Consider the following 18,007-nt stretch of genomic DNA (forward strand, 5'->3'; position numbering starts at 1 on the left):
CACTCAGGACTGGGTTAAATAAAAGCGGGAATGGAATACATTTTTTAAGCTAAACGACGACGTGTCACTCTTTCTCACTCAAAATGTATGAATTAAAATATTGAGCTTTAAAAATTAAATAATCTATATTTTAATTTAGATAAATTTTAAAACAGAAAAATAAATTTTCTTTTCTGTAATATTATTTTCTTTTTAAAGTCCATGTAAATAGATAAATTATCTGTAAAAATCACTCAAACCCAATTAATATTATACCTGAATATATTTCAAATCTGAAAATTCATTTGCACTTTAGAAAATATAAAAGAAAGAGGTCCAACAAATATTCTAAAAGAATAATTAAGAAGAGAAAAATTTTCTCAATGATAAAGAAAGAGATGCAGATCATTGCCGACGAACCATTCTCACTTGGACTCATCAGAAATTCTATTTTTATACAAACACGTCGACGTGAATTATAGTTAAATTGTAATATATGATATTTAAGCTATACAGAGAAATTAGTGGAACTTCGAATTGGAAAATTGGATTACAACTAAAAGAACATTTGATTACAAAGCAAAAGACCGCCTGATTGAATTCTCTGTTGTTGACTCCATCTTTCAAAGAGAAAAGCTTCTTCTCTACGACGCTGAAGATAATCATCAACATCAGGCTGTGGCCTTGTTCCATCTGATGAAAATTGGTTATAGCAACTTCCAACTTCTGCAAATCTATTCCCTGTAACTTCACCAATGTTTGAGGAATGGCCATCTATAACTCTTGAGCTCCAACTCCCACGACTACTTATGGAATGGTTACTTAAATCTCGCATAAGGGTTGCGTCCTATAATATAAGTTGAAAATGAATGCACAGAGGAATAAAACACAGACGGACCAGTTTGCATGGATTTACACAATAGGCATGTAAGCAAGATAATGTGGTAAAACATGTTACAAAAGGAAGATACTGAGGGAAAACAACAAATCAAAGAGATTACCTGAGTTGCTTCCCATAAGTTAGTGGTTGGAGTTGCCACTGACTCCGATGTCTTGCTTGATAAAGGAGAAGCATCATTAGAAGTTTCCCATTGTAGCCAGGGCAGGACAATCCCATCCATTTCAACAGGAATGGACTTGGACAATACTGGACTTTGGAAAGTTAGCATCTTTGACATTCCTCCTAAACTTGAACTTGTATCACTCCTTTCCCCATCCAAAGATGAGACATCTGTATCTTCAAAATTTGAAATGAAACCTTCGATGTATCTCTCTGCCTCCTCAGTCAATTGATTAGACATCCTGCTTCTGTCACTACTCTTCTGGAAAACAAATTACAAATTACTGACTCAACAAAACAGTTTTGTGCCCCTTAGAACTAGCAATAAGCACATGCAAATTGCACTCTGAAAGGGCACAGAAGATAATTTCTACCTTCTTAGCCTGTAGTGATTTTTTGACAATATAGTCATTTGGATCACCAAGCAATTCCTTCACAGCCTTGGAAAGTTCCCTCCTATGCTGCTCCTCCAACAATATTTCTGACAGCATACCTTGTTTACGCCTCTCAGACTATTAATTAGAGAACAAAAAAATCAATAAGAAGCATTTAAAATTAACAAATATAATAAATATGACGGCATATGCAACAAGCCCATTCCTAAGAGAAGGGTTATAGGTGACTGATAAAATACCCATTAGTACTGGTTGCTAGTATCTAACAATATAACTCAATACACTCATCAAGAAGTCGGGCCTTTCAAGTTTTAAATGATATGCTCTCAGCGCATGTTACTAATATTCACTGAACAAATATTGCCCCATGGAATGAATTCAGACAAGATATTTATCTTATTCAACTTATCGTACCAGTTTCATTTTTGTTGCATAGTTCCTTCTAGTAGTAGAAACACCCTGAAGAACATCAAAATTTTTGGGTTGCTTGCAGTTATCACTTTCTAAAGAGGTATTTGGTTTTCTCATAGCCTGCATAAGTTTCAACAAAATTTGATAAGTTTCAGCGAACTAAAAAGAGAAAGCACCAAGTGTTCATGTAAGATAGGACACTAAAGACTTTAGAAACTAGTTTCACAAGATGCTCAATTACAGACATGTACGAGTTCCATTGTAATCTCTTCTACTGCAATCATTAGTGCTTTTCGCATGGGTTCATGCAGCCCACTGTTCATGTCATCATCAGTGGGATGCTCAGCATAGTGATTTGGGGTGGGGGTGGGGGGATCGTTCTAGTATGGATAGACAGACAGAAAGTATTAAAATGCTGCAGTAATGCTCATTATGCAACTACCATCATTATAAATTAAGCCCAACCTCTTTTTGTGTATAAAGTGCTTGAATTGTTCTCCCGATCCCAGTTACATTGGGATCAGAGTCCCCCCATTCATCATCCGTTAGCACTGAAGAGTGGCTCTGGGAGGACCAAAAGTGTGTAAACTTGGTTCAGTTCTGAGAAAAATTAGATGAAAAACTACAAACACAAACATTCTAAGATATCCACGAATTCAGAAAAGGAAAACAGCTTTTATATACAAAATTTACAGCAATTTTCTTAAATAAACAATAAACACTGAAGTTGAAATTTAAATTAGCCTCAAGAGATGATAAGGCTTACCGAGTAGCCATCCTGATACTTTAAATCTTTTTGGCTAAGAGACCTTCTAAGTCCTTGTTTATGGTTTGCTGTCTTATTTGATAATACCACCTGGCAGCTTCCACCACCATGACTCTTTAGAGTAGTATGATTTTTTGGATTCTGAGAATGATCTATATCACTCTGCCAAAATAGGGAAAATGTTAGAAAAAATATCAAGTATTTTCTACAATTACAACAAATGGTGTAAATCATTCTTCAAACATACATACAAGACCAATTTGTGCAAACATTTCTTAAATTGTCTCATTCATGCTGATTCAGTGTTTTCAACATATGCTCACAAAAGAATGTGCTAACTAGGCAAGAAAGAAGATCAAATGCAAACATGATCCAACTATTTAGTAAAGTTGCTTCCTATGCTGGAGATAGTCAGTTGCAATGAAAGCTAAGCCAAGAGCTCTCTCCTTAAAATCCTTTAACAAAGTTAAATGAAAAGAGTGCTTTGCTATTAATATTACTAATAATAGGAACACATTTTTGCAGAGGAGGTATAAACAATAACCAGCAACGTACATTTTTTGTTAATGGCAATTGATAGAACATATTTGAACTAGTTGTTTTTCCCCATGATGCAGGCGTATATGCCCTCATTTAAGTTCAATTTGTTTCTCAAAACAAGTTAACCAATATGAATTAAACACGTTTATGCATATTCAACTCTGTGCTCATAACTAATCAAACACAGCAACCAATAATTTAAAGAATCTCTGACTTGGCGGCATGCTGTCTTCAAAGGTTCCAAAAGAATCCATCAAAACTAGTAATTAAATTGGTAATATCTCTACTCAAAAGGAAATTATATGTTTCGAAGTTTTATAATAACTGTGATTCTCATAATCTCCAAGTGCATAAAGTCTGTAACCTCAAATGTGAACAATTGCTCACTAAAGAAACAATATGCAAGCTACCCCATTACACGTTTGCATTTACAATAAATTATTTTCTAGATTTATCAATTAGCATAGTTATTTGCACAATCAAATTTTAATAAAATAGAATTTTTTAATAACAGTAAGGCTTTATTTGGTTCACATAAAATATTAACATTTTCCCCATGTTTGAATGTTTGAGACACTCAAAAAAACTAGTTAGAACTCTTTTAAAAGAGCAAGTCTTATCTCAAATTCTAAAATTTTATTAGTATCATTTAACATTTTATACATAAATCTTATTAATGCCTTTTATTTTTAATATTTCAACAAAACATTGAAAAATAGTTACTTGGAAAATCTTTTCCATGCATAGAAGTTATTTTTAGCGAAACAAACCGAGCCTGAATTGCAAAATGCTAGAGTAGACACATCTAAAGCATAGAATTGAAAAGTTTGCCTCGTCTAACAAATCATAATCTAAAGCTAAAACTTTTGACACAGAAAACAATTTACAGGATGCTGAAGGCCATATTCAAAAGAAGGAGCATATCACAACTCATACAAAGGAAGCCGAGCAAAATTTCACCTCAGAATCACTAATTTGATATCGGACAACAGATACAGAGCGCCGCCTCCTTGAATTATTATCGAAATTAACCCGTCCCCCGACATAGCCATTTCGACCATTAGCTTTCCCTTCACCAACTCTCGAACCATGCCTCGATACGGACCTCCCTCTTCTCTGCGACACACTGACTTTATCCCCAGAGCTGACATCATCAATTCTCGAATAAGAACGGCCTCGATCAGCAGAACCGAAGAACTGAACAGCGAGATCATCGAGAGTAACATCCGGGAAACCCGATCCCCTGACATTGTTGACGAACCTCGCTCTTGGAAGGGGCGCGTCGCCAGATAAGTCATCCCCCGACGGAGGCAACGGCCGGGAGAAACGGCTGAGGCTCCGAGAGCGGCGGTGAGCAGAGGAGCTCCGATTGGAAGAAGAGGAGTCATCAGTGGACGAAGCAGAGGATTTCGCAATGGGGGTTCGCTTGGTGGTGGACCTGAACGCCGAAGTGGCCATTTGGGAGGAAGCAGGTGAGGTCAGGTGTAGAAGAGAAACAAGCGTCAGCTGGAGATTAAGGATGGAAGCTAAATTAAGGATTATAGAATCAGCGTACTAAATGCTAGATTATGGAAATTAGAGACATCGGTTTTCTAATACAGAAGAAACTTGCGAGGAATGTAGTTGAGATTGGTAATGAAGGGGCAAGAGCAACACTGTTTGAAGAAGGTGGGGATTGGCGGAGAGATACAGAAGAATGAGAAATTTGAAATTTTGAGAACTAGGCTAAGTTTATTATTGTTATTATTTTACTTTAAGAGCTTTTGGCCAAAATTGCGAGATTGAAAAATATTTTCTATAAGACATAGAAATGTTTTATATTCTTAGAATCACCTCCTACTACAGTCTGACATTTGAATTAATTCTTGGCATTCAAATTACGATTAGATATCCATTAATTCTCATAAAAATGCTTTTAAATAGGCCATGGTATTTGATTTTACAAAGAAGAGAAGTAATTGGCAACTCAATAATTCATTCCTACTATCAAACCAAAGTTGGAGCTCAGCAACCAGCAAGCTATCCTCACTCCCACAACTTTATATCCAATTTTTATTCCCAACATTTTCTCTCACTTATTCTCCATAATTCAATCACAAATCTCTCACTTCACTCTATTAAGCTAATATCATCATCCATATTTCTTTCTCTCTATTATACAAGATAATACTTTCAAAATATGAGTAATTTTTGCATCATATGCATATTCATTAAAGTTAATTGATTATATCAGTCATACCAAAAAATGGTTGTATTTAATTGTTTGTCTTAATTTACTTTTTTTTTGTTTTGTTTTGTTTTGTTTTTATATTTACTACTTTCATAAACCTCAATTTTTAAAACCATGATAAGCAAAGGGCCACGAGTCACAGATCAGGGATGATTAAAGAAAAGGATCACAAGAATATCACGAAATTGGTACGCCCATATTAAGAAGATTTCAACTGTATTTTATACCCTTTCTTTTTCAAACTAAGAAGATGAAGGAGAGGGCTAGGGAAGCAAGAGGAATAAAAAAATCGAGAAAGCGAGTGTAAATTGAGAAGGAAGGGAATAAAAGCTCAACCTTACTCGATTTACTTAAAATACGTTTATTATTAAATTAAATATGTGAGTGTAATAATTTTTTTTTTAAGTAGTAATAATATAACAATAATTAAATTAATATATATAAGTAATTCAATTTTATTTAATTTAACTATTAAAAAATGAATTTTTCACAGAACAATATTACATCTAAATATATATATAATTGATTTCTAAAATAGGCTAGATAAAGATAGACTAATGATATTTTTAAATTTATATAATATTATTAATTAATATATTTATAATAAAAAAATTTATTATCTTTATTATTATAATTTATATATAACTTTTTAATTTTTTATCGTTATTAATAATATGTAGGTCTATAATTTTTTAGTATAATATATTAATTGCAATAAAATAACAATTTTAATATATATATTTTATTTTTATTTTTAATAATAAATATTTTTAAAAAAAATTATAATCAACATTATTAATTAATTGATACTACATATTTTTTATATCTTATGTGAATAATAATAAATATACAATCGTTGAGTGTACAATTAATTCTACATAGTAAAATTTAATTTTTTTATACGTTTTAAATTTTATTTTTATATAAAATAATAATTAATATATATGTTAAACAATTTATTACTTTTATCATTATTATTAATATATGATTTTTTGATTTACTATTTCTTTTAATATAATAATTACAATTTATTATATTAATGGCTACTAACTTTTTTTCCTTTCTACTACTTTTTAATATAATATATTATTAATATTGTAATAAAAATTTTATTGTATTTTTTATTTTAATAATAAATATAATGTTAAAAATATATTTATAAAAATTGAATAACAATTATATAAAAAAATATTTAGATAATAAAATTAAATTACTGTCAAAAAATAAATATATATATAAATCTATTATGAAATATTATATTTTTTTTTTACTATTTCACTATAGTATTAATTTATTGATTTAATCATTTTTAAAATTTAATTTAATGTTTTTATTTTTTTAGTATAAATAATTATATAAAATAAATAAATATAATTAATTAAAATGATTATAAAAATATTAATTATCGTAAAATATAAAATAATTAATGAAATTAATTGTATAAAATATTATGACATTAAAATTTTATTTAAATAATTTATAAAAAAAATAAACATATTAAAATATAATAATATTTGTAATACTTTTAATTTAACGTTATAAATTTTGAATAAATAATTTATTAAATTTAAATTATTATAATTTATTATATTAATTATTATAATACTTCACATTTTAATAATTTTCGTATGTTAATTTATGAACATAATTTTCTTCACATAATTTTATTTTATTTTATTTTTAATTAATTTATATTTTAAATTTTTTTGTCTATTCTCTGTACGATTCTTACCAAACAACTCAACTCTCGACCCTCCTAAATAAATGGAATATATAACTCTAACTCTTATCAACCAACTAATCCCTCCTAAATAAATAGAAATTGAATAAGAATTATTCTCCACATCCACGGCCAACTGCCATCTACCGCCACCACAATTACTTCCACCGCTATTTACCGTTTTGTTATTAAATATTAATAATATAATAACATTAATATTAAAAATTAAATTTATTAATATATAATTTTATATTTATTAATATTTAAAATCTTTAAATTTTTTACTTTAAAATAAAAAATATGTATTAATTAAATTTTTAATTCTCCTCCATACTTATCAATAAATTATATATTTAATTAATAATTTATTATATTATTTTACATCCAAAAAATAAAATAAAATATTATAATTTGTTCTTCATAGTTTCAAGTTTTCAATTTCAAAATCTAAATATAAAAGAAAATATTTTAATAAATTCATAAAAAAATATATTATTTTATAAAATAATTTTATATAATTTTATAAAATAAAATTATACTATTTTATATAATAATAATACAAAATATTTTAACATCCGCACAAGCAAACAACTAGTTTTATAATACTAAGTGTGAGAGAGGTGTAACGGGTGCTTGTGCGGTTGATAAACCAGCAAGGAGAGATAAGAACCATGCAAGTCCTGAGCTCTTGTGCACAAAAGCGTGCAAGAGTCTGCAATTAGTTTCAGAGCATCTCACACATAGCAGCAAAACAATATTCAAATCCAGAAACCAGACCAAAAAAGAAAAACTAAATTATATTTGACATTCATCCTCAAAACATTGTCCTTCAACCAAATTTATTTTTATTTAGCCTCGTACTAACAGACACTGAACCAAGACGGCAGCTTGAGCAAACCCTCAAATATTGCTGCAAACTTACTGAGTAGATGCGATGTAACGGATCAAGTCAACCACACGGGTGCTGTAAAATTGTGCAAAGCAGAGAATTCGGCATCACAGGATGAAATGTTGGTGTAATTGTTTAAACTAGAAAGCAAAACAAGAAGATGGAAAATACCTGTAGCCCCACTCATTGTCGTACCAAGCAACGAGCTTCACAAAATTGTCATTCAAAGCAATTCCAGCTTTGGCATCAAAAATACTTGACCTACAAAATTGAATTGATCACACATTTCATCATTTGTAGCTTCTGAACAGTTTAAAACTAACACAAATATAGGTAAACAAAATATGTATGCTTTCCATTATGAAGAACATAATAAATTACTTCACAAATATGATTAGAAAATGACTTAGATGCATAAAAAAATCCTGTGTGCGTGCCAGAGTGCAAATTTCTCCAGTGTCACAATTGGGTCAATTTAACACACTTGTATACACACAGAGTCCGACACACACTAGGAGCTAACCTGTTGTCACCAATAAAATCAGTGGAAACCACATCATCCTCAGTGTAGCCCAATATTCCCTTCAGCTTTCCCTCAGATTCCTCCCTACATTTAAATACACAAAAGAGAAAATTAACACCATTGAGGAAAAGAATCAGTGACCACTTAATTTTAAACGTACAAGCATACTTGTCAAGCACTAGAAATCCCCTATTTACTCATATAAAGGTAACACATCAAGCTGCCATTAAGAAGCTTGATGTCTTTCTCAAGCATGAATAACACTAATTTTACTCACTTGATAGCAGCTTTTATTTGATCATAGGACGCTTTCTTCTCTAGTCTCACTGTGAGGTCAACCACAGAGACATCAACAGTTGGAACGCGAAAAGCCATTCCTGTAAGTTTCCCATTCAGAGCAGGCAGCACCTTCCCAACAGCCTAATAAAAAACCAAATTGACAGAAAGGGAAAAGAGTGAGCCTATCAGATAACCAAACGCAATCAAAACTCAGACATTGTGACAACCAACAGCTGCACAACTATAGGGCATCCAGCAACATTTTATTCACAGAACATAGATAATGCAATAATAGTATGCACACTTCATAAAGGTCCTCACCTTGGCGGCTCCAGTACTACTAGGAATGATGTTGAATGAAGCAGCTCTTCCACCTCTCCAGTCCTTCATTGATGGACCATCAACAGTCTTTTGTGTGGCTGAATTCAGAGTGGAAGCAGCACATTAAGGTCAGGAAATATGCTTTTGGGGCCAACAGGGTGAGATGAAAACAAATGAAGCATACCAGTAATTGAGTGGACAGTTGTCATAAGACCCTCAACAATGCCAAATCGGTCATGAATGACCTGCAATTTACCAAGTATAAGAAAGGAAGAAATAGGAGAAAAGGAATACTACACAGCTACTTACCAACTAAAAGAGTAACAGAGCAGTGGCTAGAAGCCAGGAACAAGTAAATAGCAATAGAACCTTAGCAAGAGGTGCGAGACAGTTGGTAGTGCAACTAGCATTTGATACAATGTGAAGATCTGGCTTATATTCCTTCTCATTAACACCAACAACGAACATGGGAGCATCCTTGCTGGGGGCAGAGATGATGACTTTCTTAGCACCACCCTATAAAAAGACATATTCACTCGAATGAGACAGCCAAATGATATGCACAGCACGCATTACTTGGACTTGAGCAAGTAATGCTTCAAGCCATAAAGATAGTAGTCCTATGGTATTCCATGGCTATAAAAAAACTTCTTAAAAAATGAATTTCAAAGCAATTTTGGGTTAAAAGTAAAACTCACAAACGCAACGAAATGTTACCACTTATTAAACAAAACATAATATAACTAGCAAATGGCGATGATAAAAAGTCGTGAATTAAATGGAGTTTCAGGGGAACCTTCAAATGAGCGGCGGCCTTGTCCTTGTCAGTGAACACTCCAGTTGATTCCACAATATACTCCGCTCCAGTCTCGGCCCATGGGATTTCCTCCGGGTTCCTGAAGTTTAAAAACAGTCATATTCACTTCGGTAACCTACCAATTATTACTTTAATAACCCAGCGAAGAGAGTAGCACACCTAACGCCAAAAACTGTGACAGGCTTCTCGCCAAAAAGAAGAGTCTTATCATCCTTAACCTTCAACTCATGATGCTTCCATTGACCGTGAACTGTATCATACTTGAACATGTATGTCTACAAAAACCAGCATCATCTCAATACAAGGCACTCACAGACAAACACAGTAGATCCAGGAACCAAACGCAAAATGGCGAGCCAAAATAAAATTAATGAAAAAAAAATATATACCATGTAGGGTTCGGAAGTTAAAGTTTTACCATGTACTCAACGGAAATGAAAGGATCATTGACTGCGACAAGCTCAACATCATCTCTTTGCAGAGCCACTCTGGCCACCAACCTTCCAATCCTTCCAAATCCTAGTTTTCCATTTCACTCAACACTGATCAGGACTTAATCACAAAGATCAAATCAAAACAAGTCCACGCAAAAGAATAAGAAGAAAAATTCATTACCATTGATCCCGATCTTAACCTTCCCTGGAAAACAAAAGCCAAAACCACCAGTCAGATCAGATCAAAACAAATACGAAATCTAAAAACGGAGATGCAGATCAAAGCAACACATAATAATTACCCATGACCGCAAAGATAAAATCAGAAAAGTAGTGAACTGCAGCAATGAATAGTGGGAGCAGTGACAGTGGATACAAGAGGCCGAAGAGTAAGAAAATGAGGTTTCATTTCATATAAAGAAAGAGAAAGGGATACCGGAACAGCCGGTGAGAATGGGGAATTGATGCTTTATCTGTTTGTTGAAATTAAAATGGTTATCAACCGTGGGATTGGATGATTAGGTAGAAAGAGAAGGAGGTGATGATACGTAGCCGTTGATTTGAGGAAGACAAAGGCGTGTTGATAACGTTGGTCCGAGCGACCGCTGTGGATTGGGAAAGGTCAAGTTGGTATTCTCTAGGAAGTTGGAGCTAGCAGTGATGTCTATGGAGAAAAAGCCAAGGAGCGATTAGTGGCCACGTCACCTATTTGTTCTTGTGGAGTCTTATTCTAGGCCACGTCACTTTGAGGGTGAGGATGATCGGGCTGGCCGCTTGACAAGTGGCCCATGACATCAGGCGTTTATAATCTAGAACCTACTACCCGGCCCAGAAAAGCCCAAGTTTTTACTAAATTAGGGCGGGACGAAGAATTTCATTTTCCCTTTGAAATGGTGCGGTTCCCGTTGGTTTTAGGACAAGTATTTAAGCTATTTGCTCAGTTTTTACTCATCTTGATATTAGAATTTGCCTCCTCTCCTATATTGTTATGCATAAATATTTACGTAAGCAAGTTTCTATATTCATATATGCATACATGAGTGAGCATGTTTTTATATGAAAATATTCATACTTGAAAAAACAAGTTGTTTCATATTAATTTTATATAAAATATTTTTGAGATCTATCTATTGTAAATAGGTGTGTGTAACAAACTGAGACCTATATACATACGTGATATTGCATATGAGTTTTGAGTTGAAATTCCTTCAAGATTATATCTTATGAACTGATTTTTCGAAATTTTATATCGAATATAGAAAGAGTTATGTAGTTGTATATTATCAAAAAATTTATCAAAATTATTTTAATTTAAATAGTAACGTGTATATATCTTTAAAAAAAAGTAATATCATATTAGATGAATCTATGAATCAGATTAATTGAAGCCAAATTGTCTACATAACCATGTGTACACAATGTGATTACTTTTTGGTGGATCCATTTAACTCATAATGGGTGCGAAAGTGATGAATTGAATGGTGTTTATTCAACCTAGTTAGTGGTTCAAATTTAGGCACTGGTTTGAGTTTTCCTGTGGTCAGCAAATCTTACACCTCATTCTCAACAATAACCCATGGCAAAACATTTAAAGAGAAAAAAAAAAAAAAGAAGGGAAAAAATCACGAGTTAGGTGTGTTCACCTAACGCTTATTTTTGGATGGTAGACATTAGGACAGGGATTGCAACTCGTGAACTATAACTCCAAACAGACAAATTCTGCCAAAAAAAAGCAGGCGTATAGTTGCATAGGTGGTACTTTCATTTTCTTGATAAATAGGAGATCAAATGTGTAAGTGTGACGCCGACCTTCACAAATATATTACTATTCTCTTAATTAAGAAAATAAAATCAACGACAGAGACTCATACTCAGATCATTGATTAAAAGGGAAAGAATCCGTTTTATTCTATTTGGTCTTTTGAAAGTGGAGCTATTCTCCTTTTAAAAGAATAGAGAATGACAAAAAAAAGCATGTTGTTTCTTCATTGGGTGGTTTGCAGTCTCAAAAGGAAACAATTTCTTCAACCAGTCAGCTCGTCGGATCGAGACCACATGCTGAATTGCGCAACGTGGATACAGGTGTTTTTGCTCAACAGGCTAAAACCAATTTTGACCAAATGATTTGTGATTTGGAGTTGTAGGAAGAGCTGCTGTTACTCCACTCATCCTGCTGAGGCCATGGCGTCTCCAGGAAGTCCTTAGCTGGTTGCTGCACTCTCATTATAGCAATGTGGAGAGGCACTAGAACAGTTAGATTCCAAATAAGTGTACCATGCAATTTGTCCTGCAGAATAAGACTGGACTCACTTTGATCCATTTATAACACTTGACAGATCGCAAGTCTTGTTTTGTCTCAAGGATCAAATCGGTCTTTATTTTAGAATAGGCAACAAGTTCAAAAAGGTCCAATAAGAAATTCAGAAACCCAAATGAAAAATTGTAATGAAATTAACAAATCCAGCGGCCCAAATTGAACAGTTCGGAATGAGAGATGGTAGTCAAAAGCCATGCCCTTGTACAAGCCTTTCCCTGTCCAGTGTTTGGCGGGCTTTCCTGTTCTTGAAGCTAACCATTTTTATTTATTTATTTTAATGCAAAGCAGCATGCCTGTCTTTTGTGTTGGAGATGATCGTTATTGGGAACAAAAAACGACATTGCGTACATCTCAACTGAATATGGATTATTATAAGGCTGACAAAACAATCAAAATATCTATCACATACATTGAATCTTTATAAAACTTGAGGAAATAATAGGTTCAATGGAGGGATCAAGCTAACCGAAAGTGGTGGTTGTCCGAATTCCCAACATCCCATTTCCTTAAGCTATGGCCCCTTCATGTTCAGAATTATGGGCTCATGCCCTCACCCTTCCCTTCATTATTCTCAATTTTATGTCATTCATCCTTTGTCCTTAATGTTCCATTACCTCAACTTCAAGCTCACTTCAACAATTTTCTTGTCACTGCTTGCCCATATATTAAAGGTTTTTTTTTTCTTTATCTTTTGACAATGCACTATTAAAAAGATTATTCACTGTCTCTCAAGAATTAATTTTTAGTGGACCATAAAATCAACATTGAAAAATACTCTTACAAATATATATATATATATTTTTTACTTTTCTCCATAAAAGATTTTAAAATTAATTTGTGGGAAGCTCTCAATGACTCTTGTCTAATTAACTCAGTAACATCATATTGGAGGAGCCAACGAGAGCACATGACATGCACGATGAATATGGTGATCGAAGACCCAAAGAGAAGCTTGTAATGACATTGGAAACTGCCCTACATGGTGACGACTCATCCAAGAGAAAAGGACGACAACATCACCACATGATCACATGGCTTTGCACATGAATGAAAAAATTGGAAGCCCCCACACACCCCCTTCTCAGGGGAAAACGACAAACACCTTTTGCTGCCCTCTGCTGCGTTAAGGGGAATTTAGACTACAATTTGACCATCATTAGTGAGAAGTAAAGTCCTCCAGCAATATCTGTTGATAATATTCTTTTAGATTTAACAAATAAGAAACTGAATTCTTTTTAAGTTCAAACCAGCTAATTAGAGAAATAATTATCCTGCTAATCCAAGAGTTGAACTGGACATCTTAAAGCATCCAATGCGCCGAATTGCCGCGACTTCCAGCTGGAGTAATAACATACAATACAAGTTCGTTAGGATGACTAATAATTTTTTTTGGAAAAAACTACATTAATTATTTTTAATGTAATCTAATGTATCACCTAAATGAAATAATAATAAAAAAAATGAAAAGTTGAAGGGAGTACTAGACAGTGATTATGACAAGAAATGAAGGGCATTTTTGGGTATGTGAACTATAAAATGGGAAGCATGTAGAGCAAATTTTCAAATCATGCAAAAATGAAAAAATATTTTGAAAATCATGCATGATCCGAAAAAATATTTTCGGATCCTGTGTGTCAACCTAGCATCTGCACTTATGATGCCGAAGAAAGGAAGGTTCGGCATGAAGAACAGTTAATGGAGCTTGTTCGGCACTATGGGTGCCGAACAAGCCCCATCCATGCCACGGGAGCAGAACAATATGCCCCCGTGGCAGCTTGGTCTTCGGCACTTATAGTGCCGAAGACCTGTGGCAACGTGCATGGCCAACTGCTCTGGCCATGCAAACCTTAAATAAAAAAAAATAATTTTTGAATAATAAAAAAAATAATTTTAAATATTTTATTATTATTAATTTTATTATAATAAAAAAAATAATTTCAAAAAATTAATTAGTAAAATTAATAAAATAAATAATTTATAATAAAATTTTTAAAATTAATTTTTTAGAAATAATAAAATTATTTTTTTGAAATTATTTTTTTTATTATAATAAAATTAATAATAATAAAATATTTAAAATTATTTTTTATTATTTGAAAATTAATTTTTTTATTTAAGATTTGCATGGCCAGAGCAGTTGGCCATGTACGTTGCCACAGGTCTTCGGCACTATAAGTGCCGAAGACCAAGCTGCCACGGGACCATATTGTTCTGCTCCCGTGGCATGGATGGGGCATATTAATTTTCAAAAAATTAATTTATTTTATTAATTGTTGTATAATATAAAAATTAATTAAAAATATTTTATTATATTTTTATTAATTTTATTATAATACAAAAAATAAATATTTTATTACTCATATTAATTTTATTATAATACAATAAATAATTTCAAAAATTTAATTAGTAAAATTAATAAAATAAATAATTTATAATAAAATTTTTAAAATTAATTTTTTAGAAATAATAAAGTTATTTTTTGAAATTATTTTTTTTATTATAATAAAATTAATAATAATAAAATATTTAAAATTATTTTTTTTATTATTCGAAAATTAATTTTTTTTATTTAAGGTTTGCATGGCCAGAGCAGCTGGACATGCACGTTGCCACAGGTCTTCGGCACTATAAGTGCCGAAGACCAAGCTGCCATGGGAGCATATTGTTCTGCTCCCGTGGCATGGATGGGGCATATTAATTTTCAAAAAATTAATTTATTTTATTAATTGTTGTATAATACAAAAATTAATTAAAAATATTTTATTATATTTTTATTAATTTTATTATAATACAAAAAATAAATATTTTATTACTCATATTAATTTTATTATAATACAATAAATAATTTTAAAAATTTAATTAGTAAAATTAATAAAATAAATAATTTATAATAAAATTTTTAAAATTAATTTTTTAGAAATAATAAAGTTATTTTTTGAAATTATTTTTTTTATTATAATAAAATTAATAATAATAAAATATTTAAAATTATTTTTTTTATTATTCGAAAATTAATTTTTTTTATTTAAGATTTGCATGGCCAGAGCAGTTGGCCATGCACGTTGCCACAGGTCTTCGGCACTATAAGTGCCGAAGACCAAGCTGCCACGGGGGCATATTGTTCTGCTCCCGTGGCATGGATGGGGCTTGTTCGGCACCCATAGTGCCGAACAAGCTCCATTAACTGTTCTTCGCCGCTCATGGTGCCAAACCTTCCTTTCTTCGGCATCATAAGTGCCGAACGATGCTAGGTTGACACACAGGATCCGAAAATATTTTCGGATCCTGCATGATTTTCAAAATATTTTTCCATTTTTGCATGATTTGAAAATTTGCTCAAGCATGTATGGTTGTTTCCCATGCACAAACCTTAAGCTCTCCCACACGACTCAGTAGCCATAGCGAGTTTCTTTTGTTTCCCTTGTTTCTAGAGAGTAATAAGAGTAACCATGAAGAAGAGGCAGCAGCAAGAACAGCAAAACGGCAGCAAAGAGAATTGCAACTATCTTCACCAGCAGCAGATGCAGAAGCAGATACAATGCAATAAAGCCAAAGTCTGCAAGTTCAAAAGGAGCAGCTCCAATCTTGAAGATGATGGTGCTTCCTCTGCTATTCTCTTGCTCGCTTGTATTGCCTGCACTCCCTCTTTTTGATTCACAAGTCTCTGATATTAGTTAATTAAATTACATATAGATAGTTCAACGGTCTCTCTCTGTGTGTGGTCTGTAAAATAGTTTTATATCTTCATTACGCTTAGCTTATCTTTATGGATATTCTTGCTAATGTTAATTAGCACGTGCACTGTTCTTCTCCTGATAATCCTAAATTTGTAACCAAATCTCTGTGTTCATCGATCAGTATCAGTATATTTGTACTAACTAGGTAGTAAGAGCGAGTTGCAATAATGGATAACAGAGAGATGATGAATTGATGTATGAGGTAGATCAAATTGTAATGGTATTCTTCTTTCCATTTAATTTTTGAATAATTTTATAAAAAAAAATTTAAAAGACTTATTATAAAATCATATATGATAAAAAAATCTTAAACTAAAAAAATTAATTAGATTAAATTTTTGTAAAATTATTAAAATGGAGGATAAAGGATGATTCGTTGGATTTGAAACTTTAAATTTCTCAAAGAATATGTTAATCCTTAAAAAAAAGGTAAATAAAAATATTATTAGTTACTAGGTGAATTGCTATGAGGAAAATAATTGCCTTTTTCTAATTGTTTTGGAGGGTAGTCAAGACATGTCACATGTGGTAAAGGTTTCCTTCCGCTGACACAAATTATACGAATGAGGTTAGTTTCACGAAAGATAATAATTTATATGTGATAAAAAAAAAAAAAAGCTACAATGTTATTTTTAGTGGATTCATGAAATATAATAAATTAAAAAAAAATAAGTGCAATGTTAATAAATATAATATATTATAAATTTATGTGTGAAACTTTAGTGGCATTAATAAGGCTTTTAAAATTAATTAGACAATAATAAATATTTTAAAAAATTTCATTTTTAAATAGTTTAATAAATATAAAAAAAAAATTTTTTTTATTTAATAAATGGAGCCAATAACTTTTTTTTGTTTTGGAAAATCTCTTTTGATATTTGAAAGAATTTAGATAAATTAAGTTATTTTTAAAGATTTTTTTCTTAGAATTTAGATAACGTTATTATATAGTTGAGATTAGATTGATGATTCAGTTAGAATGGAATTATGTTGTGATTGACCGGAACCTGTAAGAAAAAAAAAAAGGGAGATGGTTGTAGCTACCCACGGCAGCCACTTCGACACTAAAGTTAGTATCGTGACAAAGAAAGAGTGCAAAGAATTGCTTAGAATTTTAATGCTCGAGAATAGTGTAACTTTGTTTCTGGGATCGTTCTCCTTTTATACTATAAAACAATGGAGATAAATATAATATTTCCTGTAAATCCGGCGATGATGTAACCGGCTGCTCGATAATTGCTAAATACATTAGTAATCCCGCAATCTTTGGTAAAATGGAAATGTGCCTGATAACAGTAACTTTGTGTCAAGACTCGGCCGATCGAGGAATGGTGAGTCTTGACAATAGTTCGGGTGTTAAAGCGTTCAAGTCTCCTTTTTCGTAGTGGGACTGCGTCTCCCACTTGTAAGATCCTTACCACATGGCAAACATACAAGTAAACCAGATATAGAGATGGCGACTAGGGTTGTTGTTTCTATTATTATATAATTTCCAGACCACAATGCATCTATAATAAAATCATTTATTGATAACAGAATGGTATACAAAGTCAACACATCTTAATTAATACAAATAGGATTTGACAATT

At 32.0% G+C, this 18,007-nt stretch overlaps 2 protein-coding genes across 3 annotated transcripts; both read right to left on the minus strand.

Moving 5' to 3' along the window:
• Positions 1-486: 486 nt before the first annotated feature.
• On the minus strand, positions 487-4,924 carry LOC110599895. Of its 2 annotated transcripts, XM_021736502.2 has the most exons (7): positions 4,112-4,924; positions 2,612-2,773; positions 2,311-2,409; positions 1,849-1,965; positions 1,414-1,551; positions 981-1,301; positions 487-826 (listed from the first exon to the last, which is right to left on the minus strand). In XM_021736502.2, exons 1-7 carry the CDS (start codon positions 4,607-4,609, stop codon positions 536-538), a joined length of 1,626 nt encoding a protein of 541 aa, XP_021592194.2. In that variant the 5' UTR covers positions 4,610-4,924; the 3' UTR covers positions 487-535. The 2 variants fall into 2 exon arrangements, with proteins under 2 accessions (XP_021592194.2, XP_021592195.2); XM_021736503.2 differs by lacking the exon at positions 2,311-2,409.
• Positions 4,925-7,789: 2,865 nt separating this feature from the next.
• LOC110599896 (glyceraldehyde-3-phosphate dehydrogenase, cytosolic) lies at positions 7,790-10,803 on the minus strand. Its single transcript, XM_021736504.2, has 12 exons — positions 10,667-10,803; positions 10,546-10,569; positions 10,349-10,449; positions 10,090-10,205; positions 9,910-10,009; positions 9,483-9,629; positions 9,298-9,358; positions 9,114-9,211; positions 8,791-8,933; positions 8,514-8,597; positions 8,162-8,251; positions 7,790-8,065 (listed from the first exon to the last, which is right to left on the minus strand). Exons 1-12 carry the CDS (start codon positions 10,668-10,670, stop codon positions 8,020-8,022), a joined length of 1,014 nt encoding a protein of 337 aa, XP_021592196.1. The 5' UTR covers positions 10,671-10,803; the 3' UTR covers positions 7,790-8,019.
• Between the last annotated feature and the right edge of the window lie 7,204 nt (positions 10,804-18,007).

Source organism: Manihot esculenta, chromosome 14 (genome assembly GCF_001659605.2).
Source record: "Manihot esculenta cultivar AM560-2 chromosome 14, M.esculenta_v8, whole genome shotgun sequence".
NCBI lineage: Eukaryota > Viridiplantae > Streptophyta > Magnoliopsida > Malpighiales > Euphorbiaceae > Manihot > Manihot esculenta.